The sequence below is a fragment of the Mirounga angustirostris genome, unplaced genomic scaffold, assembly GCF_029215605.1.
Source record: "Mirounga angustirostris isolate CCGP_5_RB_7025 unplaced genomic scaffold, mMirAng1.0.hap1 SCAF_11, whole genome shotgun sequence".
NCBI lineage: Eukaryota > Metazoa > Chordata > Mammalia > Carnivora > Phocidae > Mirounga > Mirounga angustirostris.
This window is the reverse complement of record NW_026991719.1, coordinates 106,902,499-106,927,082: the sequence shown is the minus strand read 5'-3', so window position 1 is coordinate 106,927,082 and position 24,584 is coordinate 106,902,499. Positions and strand designations below refer to the sequence as shown.

The 24,584-nt window shown below is 43.4% G+C and overlaps 2 protein-coding genes across 2 annotated transcripts in view; one reads left to right on the top strand and one right to left on the bottom strand.

Annotated features, from left to right (window-relative positions):
- LOC123847241 (fibrous sheath-interacting protein 2-like) overlaps positions 1-3,105 on the top strand; it is a 69,311-nt gene extending 66,206 nt beyond the window's left edge. The window contains exon 20 of the mRNA XM_064573621.1: positions 2,810-3,105. Within this exon, the coding sequence (XP_064429691.1) occupies positions 2,810-2,955 (146 nt within the window). The 3' untranslated portion in view covers positions 2,956-3,105. The remainder of the gene's footprint in view (positions 1-2,809) is intronic.
- Positions 3,106-6,396: 3,291 nt separating this feature from the next.
- RBMX2 (RNA binding motif protein X-linked 2) lies at positions 6,397-22,881 on the bottom strand. The gene is made up of 6 exons (XM_045879240.3): positions 22,756-22,881; positions 22,447-22,562; positions 21,281-21,332; positions 16,068-16,197; positions 14,044-14,221; positions 6,397-13,585 (listed from the first exon to the last, which is right to left on the bottom strand). Exons 1-6 carry the CDS (start codon positions 22,758-22,760, stop codon positions 13,095-13,097), a joined length of 972 nt encoding a protein of 323 aa, XP_045735196.2. The 5' UTR covers positions 22,761-22,881; the 3' UTR covers positions 6,397-13,094.
- Positions 22,882-24,584: the final 1,703 nt, after the last annotated feature.

Genomic DNA, 24,584 nt, shown 5'->3' with positions numbered 1-24,584 from the left:
TATCCAGATGGTTCTCTTGTGCTGCTAGTGTTGAGAACTAGTTCTTTAGATTGTCCCTGTCCTGGTTGATCCCTGTAAATATCCTATTTTGCAATGTCTTAATCCATAAGCTGCCTCGAATCCTCTTAGAAGAATTAGAGTCAACTTTTACAATAATACTCCGCCCCATCAATATAAAACACAACTTCTCTCATCTTGCATGCATTTATGCCTCAGTTCATGGATTTGCTACTTCCTTTTTAACTGCTGCCACCATGGAGTGGCTACCCTGCAGCCTGTCCTTCTGGGATCAGGCCGCTTCTGCATCCTAGGTGGTGATAAAGGTCCATAGAGCAGAGCCAGCATCCGAGCCACTGGCCCTGCCCTACCACCTCCGTGCTCCTGCAGCCCCACGCGGCCACTGACTTGCTCCACACCTCACAACTGTTAAGAACTATTTAAAGGAAGACTGGGGTAGTGAACTGGACATCCCTTTTCCCCCTTCTCCCCTAAAGAACCCCCCCCCACCATTATCTTCTCTCAGAGAAGTATCTAAAACATGTCATTTATTCCAAGCCCCAGAAGGGGACAGGGGCACGCATGGCTGGCATTTTTTGCAACCTGGGACACTTGAGCCCTTGAAATGATCCTAAAGGGGCAGTGCATGTCCAAGCCTGGGGCCAATCCTGGGTGTCATAATTGGCAAAAATCATGAGAAGTCATGCCTAGGAACAGCCAGAATCCCAGAGAATTAGTCTTCGAGACTGCAGAGCACCACCACTGGGGTGTACAAATGCCATGTGGTTGTGCTTTGTCCCTTGAGGGTTTCTAGGTACTTCTGGTGTTTGCTGTCCAACAAAGGACAGAGGCTTAAGCTAGTATTTCACCTCTGTCTTGGCAGTTTATCACCCTCTATCAATGCAAAAGTGCTCTGGTCGGCCTGTATTCTTCAAATGATGACACTTCAGGTACAACATATTTATGATTTTCTAATAAAGCTTTCAGTGATGTCATTCTAAATATATTCACTCCCCCTGCAGTGAGTGGCTCCTGCCTTGCACCCTCCTCTGCCACCAATATGGGGTTGCAATAATATTACTATGTATATAGATTGTGATTTGCAAATTGGTATGCAGTTCTCAGTTGAACCTCCCAGCAAAGGGGTGACAGTTCCTAGCAGTAACATTTATCAGGCATTCTGCTAAGTGCTTTTCTCACATCCACCCTGTGAAGCACCATGTCCCAGGGCAGTGTCCCAAAGTGTTGTTCAGTGATGGCTCGCTTGTGTCATGATCACCCAGGATGCTTACTATCAATACAGAATCCCGGCCCCTCCCCAGAGCAGCGCGGTTCGTATCTCTGGGAAATGGGATCCAGGCATCTGCATTCTTAACAAGATCTTCAGACTGCAAAAACAAATCTTCATCTTTCCCCTCCAGTGAGATTTCCAGAATATGGCCTTGTAGCGCATGCCTCAATCCTGTAACTAAAAGTCGTTGGCTTGCTTTTTCAGACTGTAGATCTCTCCATTCAAGCCTTTGTCTTTGCCTCTGCAGATTTTGACTTTTTCCTGACTAATTTCTAGGTGGTTCTTATTTTGTTAACTACTAGCACAATCCAGTACTGCATTATTACTTTGAAAAGCTAAACTTTTTCCACTTATTTGGGAGCAAATTTGCTGTCTACCACCTTACTTTTAATCATAGATTCTTGAGATTCCCAAGGTTATGTGGCTGGAGATTAAAAGCTAGATAACTGCAAAAGCTAGAGGAGAACTTTGTCGTTTACTGGAAACAAGAAAGTCTGTGCTTTATTGCCCTGTGTCTTTTCATGACATCCTGTCATGATGCATCAGCAACACAGATAAATGCTCATTTCTGTCCTTATAGACAGAGTAATCATTCTGTTAACATAAACTATGAGATGATTTGCACAAAACAAGTGGTGCAGAAAAAATGGGTCCAAATGGAGACTCTTATTGGCCACACAAGTCCTTTATAGCTCACACAACAAACAGATCACTTGGGGTCAGTCAACTGAAAATTTACCCAAAGCAAGTCAGAAACGATAACCTTTTTTAATGCACTGCTGCTTTTACCTGGACATTCTGAAACGGATGCTCACACTGTTGAGAACTGGAAGTTACCTTTTCGTGTGGAATCAGCTCCTCAGGCTGTTTTGGATGAGGGAGAAGGTACTGCTGAGCGGGCTCGAGAAGCGTCACGTGCAGGGAGCACAGAGCTGCGCACCAGCGCCTGGGCTCTATCTAGTGCCAACTAAGGCCTCTGACATGAGGCATCCAACCTCACTGAATGTCTCTGCTTTCCTTCCCAGGGGGCTCAGAAGGAGCAAATAAAGAGTGTGTTATCATGATGAGTACTGAGTAATATATAGAATTGTTGAATCACTATGCTGTATCCCTGAAAGTCATACGCCACTGTGTATTAACTACCCAGGAATGAAAATTAAAAACTTTTAAAAAGGGAGGGGGGGCACCTGGGTGGCTCAGTCGGTTAAGTGTCTGCCTTCAGCTCAGGTCATGATCCTGGAGTCCCAGGATCGAGTCCTGCATCAGGCTCCCTGCTCAGCGGGGAGTCTGCTTCTTCCTCTGACCCTCCCCCCCCCATCATGCTTTCACTCTCTCTCTCAAATAAATAAAATCTTTTTTAAAAAAACTTTAAAAGAAGACTCTCTGTGAAAGCACTTTAAAACTCAAAAGTCATTATATAAATGCTTCTTTCTGAATCCTAAATCATCAACCCCAGCCTGACAGCCTTAATTGGAAAGCCCAATAATAAATGACCAGATTTCTCTTTTGGTTTGTTCACAGATGCTGATAAGCCCAGTACTTCCAAACAGGGTTCTGAAATGATGAAGAAGGTATCATCAGCTCTGTCCAAAGTATTTTCAAGATCTAATGCCAATGTTTCCAAATCTTCCTCACCCCCACCCCCCCCTCACCAGGACAGAAGCTGAGACTGTGACAGCTAACATCAATAAAGGTGCTGACCTTCCCCAAAAATAATAAATGGTTTTTAAAGCATGACATTGTGTCCTACACACTGATTCTTATAAATACTTTTAAATTCTTATAAATAAATAAGAGCAGAGAATGTACAAAAAGGCAGCTGGAAAAAAGAAGGATTTGATAAATGCTTCTGATAGGCATTTGGCACAAAAAGAGGGACTGTGCCTCCCATCGAGATACATCTGCCAGTAGGACTCAATCTCTGCTCTTCAGGGCACTGAAGCCTTGCTGGGAAGAGAAGACTAACTTAAAACCAAAAGGAACTGGAATTGAGGCAATCCTCAAAGGGCAGGTAGGTCTGGAAAGCACCAGGAAGGCTTTCACCTCTGGTCCCAGAGCTGCATATAAAGCCACCATGCCTGAATGATCTAATTCAGTGTTGTCCAATAGAATCTTCTATGATGATGGAAATGGCGTACACACACACATAGATATATAGATATACTCCCTCTGGCTACATTTTCATTCCAGTACAGTAGCCGCTAGCTCCACATGGCTATTTAGTCACTAGTGTAAGTAAAGAACTGAATTTTTCATTTTATCTCCATTTAAATAGCCATGAGGAGCTAGCGGCTCCTTCCTTCGATAGTGTCAGTCTAGTTAGTACATGGCTTCATGGGCAGTAGCCCATTCAGATCAGGAGAAGAGTTCCCTGAAAGTTCAGTTCCAAAGTCTATCCACAAATACCTAGGGCAAGGCAAGGATCTGACTCCTCAGAGGGGTTTTGAAGCCTCCAGTTACCCTCTTGGCGCCTTCAAGACACATGAACCACCGAAGTGGCCAGAGGGAGCTCATGCTTTCCAGTCATATCTCGGCTCCTGCACTTGCCAAAATTCCATTGATGGGGACACCTGGGTGTCTCAGTGGGTTGAGCGTCCGCCTTTGGCTCAGGTCATGATCCCAGGGCCCTGGGATCGAGTCCCGCATCAGACTCCCTGCTCAGTGAGGAGCCTGCTTCTCCCTCTACCTGCCGCTCCCCCTGCTTCTGATCTCTCTCTGACAAATAAATAAAATCTTAAAAAAAAAAAAAAAAAAAAAACCTCCATGGATGGAGAAAGGACAGGTCCCTTCTAGAACACCAAAGTCAAGGAATCACAAAGAGCAAATCAGAACCTGTACCTGCCAACTGGCTTCAAACACAGTGCTTGGCTAGAAACTGCTTCCATGAGACAGAAACACCACTCTGGTACTGAAACCACCACTCCGGCCTCCCTCTATGCAGTCAACAGGAAGAGGATCACTCAACTAGTCATTCTCATACCCCAACTTTATCCAAAAAGTTAGGTCAGAGGAAGGTCCCAGCCTTACCCAAAACTCCCTGGGGAAATATTTCCAGGCAAGTAAATTTCTTTTATGTTGTACCTATAGTCCATAAATGTTACGTTAACTGAACTTTTGCAAATAAAACGGCAGGCAGTTCTGCCCAGATATCACCTATTCCCAAGTTGGCCACCTTCATCTGTTCCCTCATTCCTTCCCCTACATACTGAAATTCATCACATGCAGCAGCCTAAGTTTTAAAGTCATTTTGTAATGGTTCACAATAATGACAAATACTAATCTTACATATGGATTTAATTTGTCTTTACTAATAATACAAATCCAGTTTGGAAGTCAAAAGTACAAATGGTGCGGTGAAAAGTAAGCCTCTCCACCTCTGCTCTTCTAGCTGCTACCTGGCTCTGCTCTCCAGAAGCAATCTCTTTTATCAATGGATCCCTCCTAAAGGCAGAAAACAGAGAAAGGAAGAGGTGGAGGGAGGTGAGAAAGGAAGGAGAGAATGCAACCATGCTATTTGACAGATACTATTGCCTCAAGCCACTGATTTGGTCTGTTTCTACGGTTTCATTTGTAGCTTCAAATAAAGTCGGACCTCGTTTTAAACAAATGTTTTTTGTCAAATGAGCTAAATGCCAAAAGGCGAGCCCCACAATGGGAGGAAAGATGCCTACCATAGTGATTCAAAGTCTGCTGGTCAAAATACACTAAGCATGTTTGAGCTAGTAGCTACACTCCTTGGAGATGGAATCATCTAAATGTAAAGAAATAGATGAAAGTACTAAAAGTAAAAATGCACAGCTTCACTTGCAATGAAAGAAAATGCAAATTAGAATAACCTGAAGTTATCACAATATACCTTCCAGAGAAGAAAAAAGGAAATGATAAATACCAGTGTTGTCCAGAATGTAGGGGAAAAATTATATTTGAACTCTACAGTGCTGATGGTCCCACAAATTTGATCTTTCTGGAAAGCAATCTAACAATAAGACAAGTTATGGTTCTGTCTGCACTTTTGGATCTGGTAACACCCCTTTGGGGAATGTGGTCAAGGGAATAATACAAAAGGAAAAATTTAAAAAGGACTCTGTATAAAAATGTTCATAACAGTAGTATTAATCATGATGAAAAATTAAAACAATCCAAGTGGGGGGAACTGGACAGCCTATTAACAAGAAAGAATGCTATATAGACACTGAAAATGACAAGGATTAGTGACAACCTAAACAAACAGAAATGCACATTTGAAATAAGCAAAACCAGCCTGCAAAATAAGATGTGTGCTCTAACAACCAGAGTATACTTTATGATTTGGTAATCATATGGCATACTAATAAAAAATCCAAAGAAGTTAGAGATTTAATAATCATGAAGGTTTTTTGCTGTTGTTAGCTACTTGCTAGTAAATGCCTTTCTCTTGAAGAAACATCATCGTATTCATCATCGACATCACTTCTTAAGCCACCTGTAACCCTCTTCTAAGCCAAATGGAATGATATCTAATACCTCAGTTTCTTATGAGGCATGACGAAAAGGAAAACATCAGTTCAGACTTTTTAAAATGGCTTCTTTAAAGAGGCTAGGTCATCTCCAATCATCCCCAAGGTACTCTTCTAAAGCCTAAGCTGGCAAAAGGTAGTCACATTTTTGACTGAAGTTCATTGTAGAGAATATACTGTCCTTAAATTAAATATACAATCACAACAGCCATATATCTGCATGATACACATATGTTTTATTTTTAAAATTTTTTTTTCACATATACTTTAGAGTAACAATTAACATATGTCATACAGTTTTGCCCCTTTATAGGACCTGGCACATCATTTCCGTATTTTTAGTGATTTATTTAGAGACCAATGTATCTTTGATGACATACTATTGGTCATATTTAATTTATAGAATACCAAATGCTTATCGTAAATGTAATTGTTGATTATTTCCTACTGAAAACTGACCTGCTCTTATCTATTTTATGACGCAGTTTCCAGTAACACTTGCAGGAATCAGGAGCCACTTATTTAGTAAAGGAAGAATGCTAGGTTAAATCCTTCTAGTGCAAATAATCACACCCCAAATTATGTCTTCAAAGTTTACATTTTCAGATAAAATAAAAGACATCAGGAAACATTTAACTTTATTCTTTGGTCCTAACAGCACAGGGAAGAGCATTTTACACTTCACTAGAATCCCACTTAGATGATGACCAGGTTATTCCTTTCAAAGAGCTTCAAAACATGTTTACAGGAGGGATGTCCTGTACCAGATAAGGATTATCTCCAATTTCGGATTCAATGAGTCCACAAACCGCTGAGATAGATACTTATTAGGTACATGCCCCAGTAGGTTAGAGGAAGCAAAAAGGGACAGACAGACAGACTAGGGTGTTAATTAGGCCACCATGAAAGAAAAGCTGATACGGCAAGAACCGAAAAACGTCCTTAAAGAGCACTTCATTCAACGTGGCTGTTTAGCCTTGAGATCACTGGGAATTTGCCCACCAATGAATTCCAACTGTCCTCTGTGAAGTGAATCCATTAAAGGAACAAGGAAACATTCACTGTTCCCAGCGATCCGCTAAAACCCGTTGCTGCCTGCTTGTGTCAGGCTTGGCTTGCTGCAGCGTGTACGTGCGCCTCTCAGATTTCTGACTGCAGGGGGCGCGGGTGACGAGCGGCTCCGGCTGCGGCCGCGGCAATCCGTTATCCCTGCGTTTCCACGAAGGCCAAGCTTCCGTCAGTGCCCGAATGTGGCAGGGACACTGAGACAGGCCATTCCTGTGAGACGCGGGGTTCCCTTCACAGGCGACTTGGGAGTCAGAGATGCTACCGGGGAAGAAGTCCAGCCTCACAAAGGACAGCAAGGACTAGACCTGTCACCACGTCACAGGGGCAGGAGGTAGACAGTGAGACTTACTGGCTTAGAACAAGACGGCGTATGACAGCACAGCAAACAGCAGCAGCAGGAGTACTGGCGTAGTTGTGCCGGTCCCCCTGTCCCAAGTCCCACAGGACAATGTAATGGGCTCAGGCGGATGCCACCCATGCAGTGGGTTGCATGGCAGCTGAGGAACCCGGGCTCGAGGGCCTGGGACTTTTTGAGCAATGAGCAAACAAACCAGTGTCCCTCCCCTGGGAAGCAAGCAGTTAAACGGGAGTCACACTGTGCTCACCTTGCCCTACAGAAATGGCTCAGTATTTGGAGACCAATAAGCCTGGCTTTAAAAACCCTCACCAAGAACGTGCAAGGATGCTCACGACCCACAGTGGACTGCCTCTCCCAACAGACGCATTTGCTTTGCCAGATGTTCTTAGAACTGCACCGCACAGTCCAAGGTCTTCCCTACCCACCGCTCCGCCCTTCCTGCTCTCCTCCACAGGATTTACACCTGCACCTAGTCTGTCCGGCAGCTCTCCTTGACTCCTCTGACATCAGGCATTGCCTGCTGGACAGAATGGACACGGTCCTGAGGGGGACAGATGGTCCCAGGCACAGGACGGCAAATTATGTCTTCAAAGGGGGACAGATGGTCCCAGGCACAGGACGGCAGTCCAACTGCTCAGGATTTCTCTGGAGATAACCTGGGAACACTGGGAGAATGGCCTGGCAGATGTGGTGACTCAGATCTTCGAAATACACGAGAAGAATAACACCTAGAGAGACGGTGGAGATGGCTGGACACTGTGAAATTGTACTGGACGCCCTGCAGCCGGGGAACGGAAATGGAAGACAGTTAATAAGGAGCTAAAGACCAAGCGTGAGGGCCAGAGGGCTTCTGCCGGAGCTCACAAAGCCCCTTTCTCCTGCAGTGAAGGAGCAGACCAAGGGAGAACATAATGGAGCGGCCGAACTCAAAGGAGATCAAATACTCAATATTTAACATGTGGCGTGTCTGCTTTGTGCCAGTCAGGGCCACATGATTCCATGTGGTTGGGAAATCCTGGGACCCTGAGACATGGAGTGGGAGCATCTGGCCAGACACTCCTCAGGGTGTTGGCTCTACGGACACCCCCACCCAGGCTTCAGTTTGCAGAGGGGACCACTCTTCCCTCCTAACAGCTAGCATTTCCTTTGTGCTGGAAGATGCTGCAGAGCCTGTTCCCCCGACAAAGCCACTCGCGTCCCCCTCCAAGAAGTTGTGCCTGGCCCCTCTCCTGGTTACTAAGCTGATAACTAGGATTAAATTCCAGCATAACCTGGCCTAATTAAGAGAAGAAAGTATACACCAAAGAGCTGCAAGAATTAGCTGATGGGTACTGACAGGAGCCACGGAAGCACTGGGGTTGGATTTCAAGGGTGCTATATCAAGAGGGGCAGAAAAGCAAAAATCAGAGACTCAGGAGCACATTCTCAAAATAGAGATTTAATCCCCTGGCAAGGACCCACAGGGGATACAAAGTCTCTACTAAGTGGTTCTTAGAGGCCTGGAGAAAGTGATGGCTACCACTGAGCAAAGTAGAAATGCCTGAGCTGCCCTGACCAATGGCAAAAGAAAGAATGAAAAGGCAGAAGGAAGCACACATGATGCAGTGGATAAATTGCACGAGGTAAAAACCCCCGTGAGAGGGTAGTGTTCCACGGTGCGGGGTGGGGGGGCTCAGCGGGAAGCAGAGGACACCTCATTTACCAAGGTCATCAGGAAGGCTGTGGTAAAAGGGGCACCAGCATCACTACATTCAGAGGTGACCTCCTCTGTAGGCCAGGGATGGCGGTAAGAGACCATCACAGAGCTGGGGCCCAGAGTAAGAGAAACCAGGTGGAGGTGCTACCCACCAGAAGCCAGGAGGCCACAAATACCAAAACAAACCACAAGGCCTGAGGGGCAGCCAAGGAAGCTTTACCCTCAAGGAGTTGCAGAGATGGCAAATGGACTAAGTGTCCCTAGGAATAATACAGATGGACAGCCAGCAAGGGTATTGAGATCTACAAGCTGAAAAAGACAACAGTGGAGGCGCAGGGGTGTGAGGGAGCTTTCCCAATAAAAAGTCCTCTAATTCCTTGCTCCATTTCCAGACTTCAGCTGTTTTCTGACCTCGAAGAGGTAGCTGGGTCCCTAGAAGGAAGGACAATGACGAATATCCCCCCCCCCCAGTACTTCCCCTAACGGGACCTATAGCCACTAACTTCAGTGTATATACACAGTGTACATAGTCGGACATTTGAGGAATACTGGGCTCAAGATCAAAGTTGACATTGATACCTAGAGACCTGAAGCATGACCACGGCCCAGTTAGACTGGGGGCTTCAGGGTTGAGTAATCACTGAAGTCCTGGCCTGAAACAAGACTCACAGGGGGCCGGCAGACCTACCTAGTGGTCATTTCCTACTCCTCAGGGGTGTAACTGGGATTGAGGTGGTGCTTGAGAGTAATGCCCACGGGGGCCCTGGGCCAGTAGGGCAAGAGCTGTCACGGTGAGGAAAGTCAAGTGGGAACCTCTGAAACTGATCCCCTCCCCCAGACACAACAATAAATGGAGATGGTTACTTTTCTGTGTCAACTTGGCTCAGGCTAAGTACTCAATTAGTCAATCAAACATCAATCTAGGTTTTGCTATGAAAGTATTTCATAGTTGTGATTAACATCTACCATTGGTTGATTTTAAGTAAAGGAGATTATCCTTGATAATCAGGGTGGGCCTTGTGCAATCAGTTGAAGAACTTAATAGCAGTTCCCTGAAGAAATTCTGCCTGTGGACGACAGTTTCAGCTCCTGTCCAAGTGTTTCCAGCCTGCCAGCCTGCCCTACAAATTTCAGACTGGCCTAATCAGTCCCTACAACTGCATAATTCAATTCCTTGCCCTACACACACACACACACACCTACCTCAGAGCTACTGGGGGTTCAGTTCCAGACCACAATAAAACAAGTCACTTGTATCTTTTCATTTCCCAGTGCATATAAAACTGATGTTTACACTGTAGTCTATTAAGTGTGTAATAACATTATGTGTAAAAAAAAATGTGCATACCTTAATTTAAAAATACTTTATTGCTAAAAATTACTAACCATCATCTGGGCTTTCAATGAATCATAACCACTGATCACAGATCACCATAACAAATGTAATCATAATGAAAAAGTTTGAAATGTGATTACCAAAATCTGACAGAGAAACGAAGTGAGAAAATGCTGTTGGAAAAATGACACCAAGACTTGTTCGACACAGGGTTGCCACAAACCCTTAATTTGTATAAAAATAACCACAACAGTCATCTGTGAAGCACAATTAAGCAAAGCACAATAAAATGAGGTATGCCTGTAGGCTTTCTCATCAGGAATTGGCTTACAGCAGGATACATATATCCTACTGGTTGTTTTCCTGGTAAAACCCTAATTGATAGATAAATCAAAACAATATTACATCTCAGGGGAGACAGAGTAGATCAGTGCAACTATTAAGACCCTAAAAGACACAGAGAATGGTAGCCCCTATATCTTTGCACCTATAGCCAAATGGGGGTTCCTGTGTGACCAGGAGAGGGAGAAAACAGCTTGAGCTTGGTTTATAGGTGGGTCAGCTCAGTATGTGGGTACAAAGTGAAGATGAATGATATCTGCATTACAGCCATATTCAGGGGTGCAGAAGGAAAACTTTTCTAATGGACAGGACCTCAAGCAGTGCACCTGACTTGGTGTAAAAGAAGCGGCCGAACATGAGAATATTTATCGGATATGCAGACTCCTGGGCAGTGGCCAATGGCCTGGCCGTCTCGTTGGGGGACTGGAAGGACCAGGGCGGAAGATCAGAGACAAGGAGAGCTGGTGTGAAGACTGTGGACTGACACATGGGAGGAGCAAAGTGTGACTAGTTCTGTATCCCATGCTAACAACCATCAGAGCATCCACCATGGAAGAGGCACTGAACTGGCAAGCAGACACAGTGGCTAAGCCAGGCGCACGGGCCTTTGGTCAGCGGCCACCACACAACTGGCACAAAGGACACATGAACACAGAGCCACACGACTGACAAAGGCCCAAGAGCAAGGACTCCCGCTTCCCAAGGCTGATCTCGCGGGACTCCTCGTGACAGGTGCTCTACCTCAAGGACTCACCGCATCATTGGTCTGGCTGACCCATTCTCAGAACTCCACAGCAGTGTGAGACTTTTCCTACCCAACCTTCCTTCTTGCCTTCCCTCTTCTCCAGAGGTTAGACCTCTATCAGAGTCTGACTGCTTTCCCAGACTCCTCCAACCTCCTTTCCCACTTTCTTTCATGGGCATTTTCCCCTTAAAAAAAAAAAAAAAAAAAAAATCTCTCGCACATCTAATCTTGGACCCAAACTAACATACCAGGTAAACTAATTAAATGTGCTCACTATTAAAGCTCTATTCCTTTGTTTTGCAGGGTCAGAAGTTCAATTTTAGTGATTCAGCAGCAGTATTAAGGTCCTGTGAATTAATTCCTACCTAACTCATAAGGGACTGATTGATAAAATAAAAGGACAAGATTCTCCAAATGAGAAAAAACTGCCAAGGAGACCAGAGAGATATGCAATGAAGCTGACAAAGTATTCCCATCTCAGCAATAACAGCTACTTGAAAAGGAAACTCAGCCCACAAGTAGCCTGGTAGGTCTGAAACTCGGAAAGGGAGCTGGCTAGCCAAAAGGTAGAAACAACCCACATGTCCATCCACTGAGGAATGGACAAACAAAATGTGGTCTATCCATACAATGGGATATTATTCAGCCATAAAAAGGAACGAAGTCCTGGGACGCCTGGGTGGCTCAGTTGGTGAAGCGTCTGCCTTCGGCTCACGTCATGATCCCAGGGTCCTGGGATGGAGTCCCACATCGGGCTCCTTGCTCAGCGGGGAGCCTGCTTCTCCCTCTGCCTGCCGCTCCCCCTGCTTGTGCTCTCTCGCTCTGAAAAAATAAATTTTTAAAAATCTTAAAAATAAAAAGGAACAAAGTGCTGGTCCATGCTACAACACGGATGAAGCTCAACAACATACCAAGTATGGCCCAGACACAAAAGGGCCACATGTTGTATGATTCCACTTATATAAAATGTCCAGAATAGGTAGTTCCACAGAAATGGAAAGCAGACTGGTAGTCGACAGGGACGAGGAGGAGGGAATGGAGAGTAACTGCTTCATAGGCACAGGGTTTCATTCTGGGGTGATGGAAATGTTTTCGAACTACACAGGAGCGGTAGTTTGGCACACTATGAATGTACCAAATGCCACTGAATTGTTCCCTTCAAAATGGTTAATTTTGTTATGTGAATTTCACCTCAATAAAAATAAATAAATAAATAAATAAATAGCAAGGAGGTGCGTGGATGTTAAAAAAGAGACATTTAAAAAATTTTTTAAAAAGAGGGTGGGGTGCAGAGGGAGCGGCCTGGCATTGAGAATTACTATCCCATTCACATCGAGCTGTCTAGACCTAGTTAAACCACCCTTCTCTACGCACGGCTGTACCTGCCAACTGGAAAGGTCACCTACACCTCTAGCACAAAGACTAGAATTCTAGAATTGCCTGCTATTTCCCCTTTCCTGGCAATTTCATCATACACTGGGGTCGTAAATTCAAGGACCACATTTATGAAACCAAATTTAGAATACCTCCTCTGGTAAGTACTGAGCATATTCCCAGGAACAATGGATTTCGCTCAAAAATCCAGGCCTATGAGGCTGTTAAAACTACAGCTCTCAATGACTCTAATACTCAAGGGATTGGAAGAATTCGGCCTCAGATATTTTACTTAGAGTAACAGTAAAAGCATAATTGAGTACGATTGCATTTTAAAGACCAAGTTCATTTCCAGTTCCAGTTCTACCAGGAAGAGAGAGAGGCCGCAGCTTCAGTGGTGTCTGCGGTCACCGGGGTTAGAGGACTCCTGGTCCCACGAGTGCCGGGCCCTCTTCGGCCTGTGGGACCTCTCTCGGCTCCTACTTCTACTTCGCTGACTACGCCCCTCAGAACGCCCATTGGGCCGGCTGGAGTGTGTGTCTGAGCTTCGGCCCCGGTCTCTATCTCTGTTCTTTTCTTCTCTGGTTGAGGACCTATGTTCATGCTTCGGCTTCTCCTTCTTCGGCTCCCTCTCTCTGTCCCCTGCTCCACCGCGGCAGGTCGCCCTGACCTCGGGAGAGCTGGGCTGGTGCTTCCGCACCTCCCTGGGCTCGGACTTCTGACCCCACTCTGAGTTCTTGTTGCTATGCTTTTTAGAGCCATGGTCGTCCTTTTCCTTTACCATCTTGTTTCTGGGTGGCGAAGAGGGGGCTGGCTGCTCCGCCTGTACCTCCCGGTCAGGCTTCTCTTTGTCTTTCTTTCTTCTCTTTTTTTCCTTTTTGTCTGGAGGAAAAAAGGGGCACAACCAATGAGGAAAGGAAGATGGAGGAGGGGAGGGGATGCAAAAGGAAAGCACTGCTGGCAGTGGTGGCAAGCAGTCGTAATCGACACTTCCAGAAAGTGTCTCCGAGAAGCCAACTTGGATGTCTGTCCCCCTTGATATGTCAAGTGGCTGTATAAGGCAATTCTCACCCTTAATTACCTGTCTGAAGACACTGCCTCCAAATACAGTCACATTCTGAGGCACTGCGGGATTAGGACTTCAACATAGGAATTTGGAGGAGACAGAATTTAGCCCTTAATATTAGTCTTCCACTGACACCTCTCCTTTCCCAGTTAAAGTAAGGTTCCCCACACCTTTCCCCTTCATACGTGAGAAATGATTATCAACTCTCAGTGAACGCTAGGAAGAGCAAACACTAAGACTACCCAGAATCTTCTCTTGGGTCTTAACGCTTTACCTTTTTTGTGTTTTTTTGTGGGCTTGTCATCTTCAGAACCTTCAGATGAACTCACTGAGGGGGTGTGAGCCCCACAGCCCCTCTCCTGGAGTTCTTTGGACACATCATCTATTTCTTCAGAGTCCTTGGGAGCTCGATAGTTGGACACATGATCCACTCGAATAGTTCTTCCTTTGATCTAAGACAGACAGGCAGTGCTTCAGCAGAGATGGCCCTCCCGTTGAACTATTTGAACCCAGCTGCAAAATGCCATAGTTTGAACCACACCCTTTACCTTCCTGCTAATTCTATTTCTGGGGAAATTACTCTGAAGGAGACCTGCCCAATTGATGTCACAGCACATATACCTAGATAATAATTTGCTCAGCCCTTGGGGCAGCCAGGTAGGGCCTGGGGCAGCTGGAGTCCCTGAGGCACTTGTACCAGACAGCCTCCTCAGTTTACCCCAGTGTGCCACAGAATAACCTTCATGTTCTACGTGTGCCATTAAGTGAAGAAAGGCTGGGCAGTACTGCCCCAAAGCACAAGCAGCAGGGAAAAATGAGAATTTACATGCATAAACAATGAATTACCCTCAATCTGTAACATTTATTCACAGTAAAACATACTGTGGCCTGGCAGCTAGAAAGAATTCCTGAAATCAAGTGCAGTGCTGCAGCTGTTTTCTTGATACAGCAGTCAGGATGAGGCCAAGGAAGACCAATAGCTAGAAAGGGGTAAGGAAGCTTTTTCTTAAGCCCTCACACCTTGCTCTACCCCCACCATAATGGACAACTGGCTCACACTGATATTTTTGCTGTGAATCACAACTCTCTGGGTGAACAACAAAAATTAACCCCTCACTTAAAAACATTCAGGCAGGGCACCTGGGTGGCTCAGTCAGTTGAGCGTCTGCCTTCAGCTCAGGTCACGATCCCAGACTCCCAGGATCGAGCTTCAGGGATCGAGCCCCAGGGATCGAGCCCCACGTCGGGCTCCTTGCTCAGTGGGAAGACTGCTTCCCCCTCTCCTCTGCCCCTCCCCCTACTCCTTCTGTCTCTCTCTCTCTCTCTCAAATAAATAAAATCTTAAAAAAATTCAGGCAGATACAGACCTATTCTATAGGCAAAATCATCCAAAATTTTAAAAGTCTGGCTTTTATTGTTCCCACACAAGAGCAGATTTTTATTCTTACCTTTAAGCCTGAGCAGTTGGTCATCTTTCCTATTCCCCTTTTGAAAACATTTTTGAAAACCTCCCTTTTATGGTGACTCCATTTGACTGCTGGCTCTCTTAAAAATCAAGCCTAGTACCTTGTTCCACCCTGTCCTATAGTCACCAGCTATTCCATACTGGTGCAATCAGTGACAAACTCTCCAAATCAAAAGTCACACCCCCCCCCAAGCTATGACAATGCTTAACCAACTGCAGTGCTTTTCCTAAATAAGCATCGGAACCAGGTAGAGCATACATAAGCCTGACTTGCCCATCACCTTCTCTCAGGCCAAGGGTGGAGTAAGAGCGAACAGAGGAGAAACAACTTCAGAATGAGTTACTTTTGTAGAATTTGTCATCAGACTTTTAACTAGAGAATTTCCAGGGCCCAGTAATGCTAAGTCAGTGGAGATATATGACAGACCCACAAAGCTATGTCTTAGAGCATGAAGCCATGAGAGAGCCCCAAATCCCCTGACAGAGCATAGCATGGAAGTCTCTTTGTTGCCCAATACATCAGAGATGAGAGTGGGGTTTGAGAATGGAAAGGTGAGAAACCAGAGACTTGGGCGGGAGTGGGGGGCATGGTACCTATGCTCCTGGGAAGATGAACATGAGGAAAAGGAACAAGTGTTAGCAGGGTCATACGCCAATGAAATTATTTCCTGGGATCATTTCCTGGTCAGTATGTCCCCACACCTCTGCAACTCTCTCAACGCACCCAGGTGACCAGTACTGCCCTTGAACCTGTGGCAATCAGGTGGGAAATTAAACCGAACCCTTACATACAGGTAAAGTCCAGCCAAATCCTGCTTAGTGAACACACTCACCTTGATCCCATTAAAATTGTCAACAGCCAGAATTGTGCTCCTCTGGTCTTCATAGCAAAGGAAACAGAATCCTTTGGATTTCCCAGTCTTCTTGTCCCGCACCAGATTAATGTTAACAATCTCCCCATATCTATTTATTTTATAAAAGAGTAAGACACTATTGATTTAAAATGCAAAAACTTTCAGACTGAATGACAAAACAAAATTCAAATAATATAATCTGTACAGGAGACACATCTAGAACAAGATAACATAAAAAGGTTAAAAATAAAAATTAGACAAGGACAGAGCAGGAACACCCAATTACAAAATGGGTGGTAATATTAAGATCAAAGATGAATTCAAGGCCAAAAAAGATATTTAAATGGGACTAAGAGAGCTCTTTTACACTGAAAAAGGTCCTGATATATTACAAAGATATGTCGTGAACCTTTATGCATAAGCTCACAAATCAAAAATTTAATTACAGAAACTATTAAAAATACAGAGAAACTGGTAACAAAGGTTATGAGGTATTTTAACATACTACTTAAGTTTATAACACATAAAATTGGTAAAAATAAGGTCAGATGAATTAATATCAATATATAATTATATAACATAAATATAAATAAATAACAATTATGTTAACAAATATTAATGTCAAACCAGTGGATATATAGATATATTTGAATCTTACAAAAAGAGGACAATTTCTTCTCAAGAATCCATGAAATATGTATTAAAATTGACTACAAAGTAAACCTCAATAACTTCTAAAAACAGAACAGAATATGTTCTCCAATCACAATGCTCTCCAGCTGGAAATAATATTTTAAATAAAAAATACCCTACTAGCTAGAACTTGAAACCTACTCTCCTAGCTAACAACTGGATGAAAGTGAAATAAAGAAAAAAATCAACAGCAGATTACTTAAAAAATAACAAAAATGAGAAGAATATATACCAAAACTTATGGGATGCAGCTAAAACCACACTCAGAAAAATCTGTAACCTTAGAGAATTTTACTGTTAAAAAGGCAGAATGAGTATAAAACAAATCGAAGGAAAGCAGATGGGAGTTAATAAAGATAAAAGCAGAAATTAAGAGAAAATAGAAAAAAATTCAACCTTACTCCTTATACAAAGTTAAATTCCAGATAAGTTAAAGATTCATAAATTAAAAAGTAAAGTCATAAAAATAAAATAGGAATTGGTGGATACTTAATAACATGATCACATACATACATTCCGGCCAGATATCTAGCATCTTACCTAACAGAAAATACAGGTTTCTCCCGCTACCCGAATGTTCATTTTATGTCACTTCGCTTTTACAAAAGACCTACATTAGTACCTGTTTTCACTAACCGAAAGAAAGCTGAAGAGGATTTTCACTCTTATGACATAGTAACTGCTTCATCACTTTATGCCGTTTTAGCTTAGAAAGCTTTCACAGAACACTCTACCTCCGAATAGCAGGGGAAACCTGTACTGGAGCTGATTCAACTAAGGTCAGGAACTATTTAACACTATTTAACATTGTAGGTATAGGCCAGTGCAATTAGACAGGAGAAAACAGATGTAAAAAAATGAAAAAGTAAAACTATCTCTATTTGAAGATTTATATATAATAGTATGTATAGAAAACCCAAGAGAATTAATGATAAACAATGATAAAAACAAACAGTAGAATAATTCAGGAAGGTAACAGGATATAAAGGTAAAAAAATAAAACACTCTCTTACAAAAACAATAATCAGTTAGAAGATATAACCAAAGAGAAACCCCATTTGTATTAGCAACAAAAAACTTAAAATACTTAGAAATAAACTTAGCAACAAGCAATGTACAAAGTCTATATAGAGAAAATTTTTTAAAACTGAAAGACACACACAGATTTGAACAAACATAGAAGACATCCCCTGTTTTTGGGTAGGATGACTCAACATCTTAAAGACAGCAACATCTTCCCCCAAGTTAATACTTAAATTTAATGTAGTACAAGTTGTGTTTTACTTTCCTGGAGCTGGATAAGTTAATTCTAAAGTTCTCATGGAAAAATGAACATGTAAGAGTAGATGGAAAAACTTTAAAAAAGGAACAATGAGGGAGAGTAACTCTCCCAGATACTAAACACACTGAAAACATTGTGATTAATTAGTGTGGTACTGGCACATGAAGAGACAGACAGACCAATAGAACAGAAAAGAAAGCCAAGAAAGAGACTCAAGTATATATGGAAAAATTAGGAAGATGATATGGGTGACATCCCAATTTGCTGGGGGAAAATATGAACTTTTTTATAAATGTTGGGACAACTGGATAGCCATTGAAAAAACATGAAATTGGATCCGTGTCTCACACTATACATCAGAATAACTCTAAATGGATCAGAGATTTCAATGCATAAAATTGAAACCATACAAGTACTAGAAGGGAACACAGATGGGTGGGTGGGGAGAAATACTATCTAATTATGACTCAAAATCCAGAAGCAACAAAAAAAGACTGATAAATCTGACCATATAAAACACTAGAGTGTGAGACTATACAGGGTCTGCACAAAGGAGTTTTTGGGGGGGATGGAATTGTTCTTCATCCTAACTGTGGGGGTGACTACACAAATCTATACACGTATTAAAGTTCACAGGACTGTACACTCCCTAAAAAAAGTCAATTTTACCATATAATTTAAACACATGAATAAATTTTTTTAAATTTTGCACAGCAAAAAAAAAAAAAAAGAAAGAAAGAAACCCCACAACAAAGTCAAAAGACAAATGACAAAATAGGAGAAAATATTTACAACTCATATCACAGATAAAGGACCAGAAAGTAATTTTTTTCCTTTTTGCTATAAAGAACATCATCAGGACAACTGGTAAAGCTGAATAAAGTCTATGGATTAGATCAGTGTTAACTTCCTGAATTTAATCACCATACCGAGGTTAAACAAGAGAATGCTCTTGTTTTGGGGGGAAACAAATATTGAAGAATTTAGGGATAAATGGGCATCATGCCTGCAACTGACTCTCAAACAGTTCAGAAAAAAATAATAGGTATACGTGGAGAGAAATGACAAAGCAAATGTAGTAAAATGTTAACATCTGGGGATTCTAAGCGAAGGGGAAACAGGTATTCTTTACACTACTTTATAACTTTCCTATTTTAAGCCTGAGATTATTTCCAAATAAAAAGTAAAGAGAATATAGAAACTCATTTAAATGGACTCCTACAGACCAAATTGGGACAATCTGAGCATCAAGAAATAATAATGATGGCAATGTAGTAAAACACATCAAATTAAGTAAAATAAGTCCACAGTAACACAATACATGACAAAGTGGTATAACAGAGTTGAAACCATTAAGAGCTTTTGTAAAATCACTAAGAATATGAGGAACACATCAACAGAAGAAAACAAGCAAAGGATATGAAAAGACAACTTAACAAAAAAACAAGAAATAATGGCATGTAAATCTATGAAAAGATGTTCTACTTCACTGATAATTAAATAAAGGCAAAGTAAACTCATAATGAGAAACCATATGACAAATATTTTTTTAAAATAACCACTGCCAATTAGGATTCAGAAAAATGGGCATTCTAGTGAGAGTAGAAACTGATACAACCTTCTCAGAGAGCAATTTGGCCATATTTACAAAACATCTTAAAAATGCTGATCTAGTAATTTCACTAAGGAAATTATCAGCAATGCATACAAAGGATGTATATACTACAATGTATATACTAAATATGTATATACATATACTATAATGTATATACTGAATATATATATGTATACATATAGTGTGTGTGTATATATATATACACTAAAATGCAATACAATTTATAACAGCAAATAATGCCCAACATTTAAAAAAAAAAAAGATGATAAAAAAATACACCAAAATGTTAACAGTTTTTCCTTAAAGTACATTCTGGTTTCTTCTCTATGCTTTCCCTTTTTGCCAAATGTTCTATAGTGATTACACATTACCTTGATAATCAGAAAACAAAACATTTTTTGAAAACCACTGTTACCAACGGCAAAGGCAATCTTCATGGAGAGCAATGTGTACAGCCAGAAGAGAGAATGAGAATAAACAAACACACTAGCTGATCATCACTCAATGCAAATAAGACAAAAACAGCCTCTAGATGGAAGGCTGGACCAGGCAGAGGTATCATAAGGGGTGGAAATTACAGGCTGCACCTGCTGTGACCTTCCAGCTCCCCAGAAGTAGGAGGAAACAGCCTCTGTCCCTTTCTGGGCGCTTTGCAGTGTGGGCTGCGGAGGCCCTCTCCCATGGCCTTCAATGTGTATTGCCCAATTGCGTTCCCATGGCCCTCTCCCCCATATGCTGCCCGACCACTCAGCCAGGGTCCTCCTCCTATCGGACGGCCCAACCATCCCCTGCCATGGCTGGCTGTGTTTGCTTCCCCAAACCCTTCCGCCACGGTCCTCTGCCTGTACATGCTGTCCAACTTCTCTGCAACAGTCCTCTGCCCTCGGGGCCCCTCTGGCCTTACAGACTGTCTAACCACTCTGTGTAGCTCTGGGTTGGGCCCAGCCCCTCTCTACCAGCTGCCACAACCAGAGCAAGCTGCCAAGACGCTCTCCCACCCAATGCTGCTGCTTTCATCTCATAGCGGAATGAAGAATATATGGTTGACCTATTCATTCTTGTTCCTCAACAGCCTGTAATTCTCAGCTTCTGGGTAAAGAGACTGGCTCTGCTCAGTAACCTTATGCTCATCTAGAAACAAAGAAAACAAACTACTGCCTAAACCTTTTGCTTTTTCTCCCATTCTTCTGTGCTTTGCCCTAATCCTGCAACACCACACAGGTGTAAGCCAGAAGGGCTCTGTGATCATGGAAACCCCTTAGTTTGCAGGAGCCCAAAGAGCCCAACATGGTAGCTTCCTGTGAGTTCCAGTCTGTTCTGGTGTTGGCCCAGGCTGAACAAGCCTCACTGAAGAAGCAATAAAAACAGTCCAGAATCCCCAAGACAGCCTCCTAAATCATCCAACTTCTTGGATTGTCCATATTGGAAGAGTTCTACAACCATGTCCTGGGGCTCATCTAGACTAGAGCAGAAGCTCCAGCCCTCCCCATGCAGGGAGGCCAGTGAGCCTACAATAAAATAAATGGATTCTGTGATGCCACAAAATGCATTATGGAAGCATACTCTGGTGACCCAGAAGGCAGGAAATGAAAAAAAACTTACTGTGAGAACACACAGATGATGTCCCCTTCAGTCAGTTCATAAGGAAGCCCTCCTAGAAGAGAAAACCACATTTCAGTTCCACAAACATTTACCAAGCGTCTACTACATACCATGCACCAGGCCCGGCACTGGGGGGTGCAAAGAAGAGTAAGCCACAGAGCCTGCTCTCAAAGAACTCAGTCTGATGACACAACAGAAGCATACATAAGGTGCAGCATTAGTGCAGCAAAAGAAGTGATTAACTTTGTGGAAAGGTTGGTGTCCCCACTAACCAAATACTCCTCACACCCAAAATCTTATGGACAAAGCAGATAGTTTCTGGCATAAAACTCTGCTTCGACAAACACATCTTGAACTCACCTGCTCTTTACCCACAAATTCACAGCTAAGATCCAAAAATCAGTTTAAATATGAAAATATTAACCCCACCTCACATAGACTAAGGAGTTTATAATCCTTAGTTGTCTTTATAGACAACTGTTCAGCATTTCATAGGAAATAAATTCCCCTGCAAATCTTTCCTTCCTCATCTGTAAAATGGGGACTTTGGTACTTACTTCACAGAATTGTAAGAATTAAATAAAACAATGGATATAAAGTGCTTAGCACAATATAACAGAACAAACTGTCAAATTACTGGAAGTGACACAAAGTGAATATAGAGATGACAATATGGCCATGGGCAGAAGGCAGGAGCTAATTAGATGAGGAAAATGAATTCTGATGGAAGGGGAAAGGGCAGGGGACTAGCAGTAATACAGGATCGTGCCTGAGACCATGAGTTCTAGAATCCCATAGTGCTGGCTGTCCCACTTACTAGCTGTGTGACCTTACGTAAGTCCATTAACTTCCCTGCACCTGTTTCCTCAGCTCTGTAATAGGGGACGCGGTATAACAATGGTCTCTGAAACCAAGAAACCAAGTGGCAAGACTCTTACCACAGTGAATGGCAAAGGGTAACTATCACGGACACTGGTTTGGCAGGGGGAGCAGACTAAAAATGGGAGAGAAAAGAGATACGGAAAACGGATTTACGGGGCAGCCAGCAGAAGGAAATAAAAGTGCGGGATGAATGCCGGGAGGAATGAAAGGCGGGAATACTGAAAGGTTAGGAAGTAGGCCAGGAGAGGAGGAGGAGCCGTGCAGGGGAAAGATGTGGACCTCACCCAGGAAGATCCAGGCGCTGTCTTTGTACTCGGAGTGCCAGGACACCTTATCTGCCACCCCAAGCTGGACCTCACGCTCATTCAGCTCGTTGATCAGCTTCACTTTAGTTAAAGGGCTGCAGAGAGGGCGTAAAACCGGACCTTAAGTGCGGCCTGGCCAGAGGTAAGGGTGAGCAAAACTAGGGGACTAGTTTCCAGTCTCCGCGCCTCTCCCGCCCCTCGGCCCGGCAGACGCTCTACCACCCCAGCCCTGGTGGACCACCTCCCGCGGCCCATCCCTACTTCTTCAGAGGTAAACTGAGTCCTTACTTCATCTTCTCAGGTTCGCGCTCAGCACCGAGACCCTGACTTCCGGGCGAGTCTGCACCGCGCGTGCGCAGCCCCGACGCAGCGCTCCCATTGGACTCCGCGGAGCTCGCGTCGCGCCGGAAGAGCTGGGCCGCGCCGGGGTGTGGCGCTTGCGCACTAGCGCGGAAAGGGACTCCTCGCTCTGCGTGTTTCGCTCCGCCAGAGAATTTTTGTCTAGTCCCTCGGTCCGTCCCTCTGTGGGACGGGAACGTGGGTGTGAGCCGGGTTTATTATAGGACCCTCAGCCCCTGCACGATGCCTGGCATTGATTGGGCGAGCTATAAATGTTTGCTGAATAAAGACTGAAAAATGTGCCCGTTATGGCGACTTAAGTCCCAGCCTTTGCTTGCTCTCAGTGCAAATCCCTACTGGGGCTTCATTCCCAGCCAGTTGCTCACGCACACACACACCCATCAAAGCATCCCTGTTCAGGAATTACAGCAGAAAAGTGAAGAAGATATGTGAGAGGGTAAATCTTTTTTTTTTTTCTTCCTCAAATTCAAATGCACAGGCAACTGACCAGTGTGCCTCCATAGGCTGAATTGAATACCCAGATTTGTGTTAAGAGCTGTTACCCTCAGCCACCCTTTTCCATTGTCTCGCTTCTACTTAAGCAGGAGGCAGAAAGAAATAGTGAAAAAGCTAATAATTGAGCAGATGCTAGATTGTGTGCTAAGAAATTCACATGTACTGGCCCTCCATCCTCACAACCACCCCCATAGAGTCTATAGATACAATTACCCTCCTCATTTTACAGAGGAAGAAACTGAGATTCAAAGGAGTTAATTAGTTAATTCAAAGGAGGTACTCTGCCTCTACCTATCAGGTCTGGTTGATTTAATCAGTTCTTACTGAGTATCTATATTTGTCCTATAAGGCATGTCTGTAGACAGGAATGTAAGGTGAGGTTCTCTGCCCGAAGGAGCTAATATCTTTGAGGAGACAAGATAAATTTGCTTGGTAGATTTCACTCCAGAAATAACCAGGAATCCATAGAAGAGATGGTGGCATATAATGTGTGATTTAAGCCATATTGAAGCTTTGACTCTGTCTCACATGTGTCCTCATCAATAACTGGTATCAGACCATGCATGGTATAAAAGTGAAGTTCCAGAGCTGTGTAGTTCTCTTTGTAAGCCTAGCTCAGAACCCCAGAAATTAGGCACTTCACCAAGTACTCTGATGATGATGGTGATGATGACAACTCTACCCTCAATGACTCACCATCTACCCATATCCTGCCAAAAAGCAGGAAACTCCCCACCAATGACAGTTTCTCTTCATTCATTCTGTGTTTGTGCCCCTCCCCCAGTCCAAACCAGCTATTCATTAACTTTGTGAAATTATCTTGGCAATGAAAACTAAACAGTGACAGATTGCATACAGGTTTCATCTGCTCCTGGGAATCTTAGGTTGCTTAGTTGTAGGGTTGAAGTAGCCACTGCAAAGTGGTAAACTAGCATGCAGCATTATCTGGCTGGATTCTTCAGGCAACTGTGAAATGAGAGAAATAGGGCTAAACCTGTGTCTTGGTCATCAGGACGGTTCAAAAGGAAGCTGAAGTGAAAGAGGAGATTAAGACCAACCAAAGGGAAGGACAGTTTAGTTGGAGGAAGGCGTGGGAAGATTGCTACTATCTAGCTAGTAGGTTCAGCAGAGATATTCTGAACCCGGGAGAACTTCAAACCATCCCAGGTTACCCGGGACATCTCCATTAACATGCTTCCAATTGGTAGGAATTGGTAGGTAAGATGATGCCTAGAGATATCCACAAGTGTAAGTGGAAAGGG

Coding starts and splice junctions, on each gene's coding strand:
- RBMX2 (XM_045879240.3), bottom strand. Junction 16,198..21,280: donor ATCATCTGTGTGTTCTCACA/GTAAGTTTTTTT, acceptor TAAAATAAATAG/ATATGGGGAGATTGTTAACA. Junction 14,222..16,067: donor ACAATTTTAATGGGATCAAG/GTGAGTGTGTTC, acceptor TGTCTGTCTTAG/ATCAAAGGAAGAACTATTCG.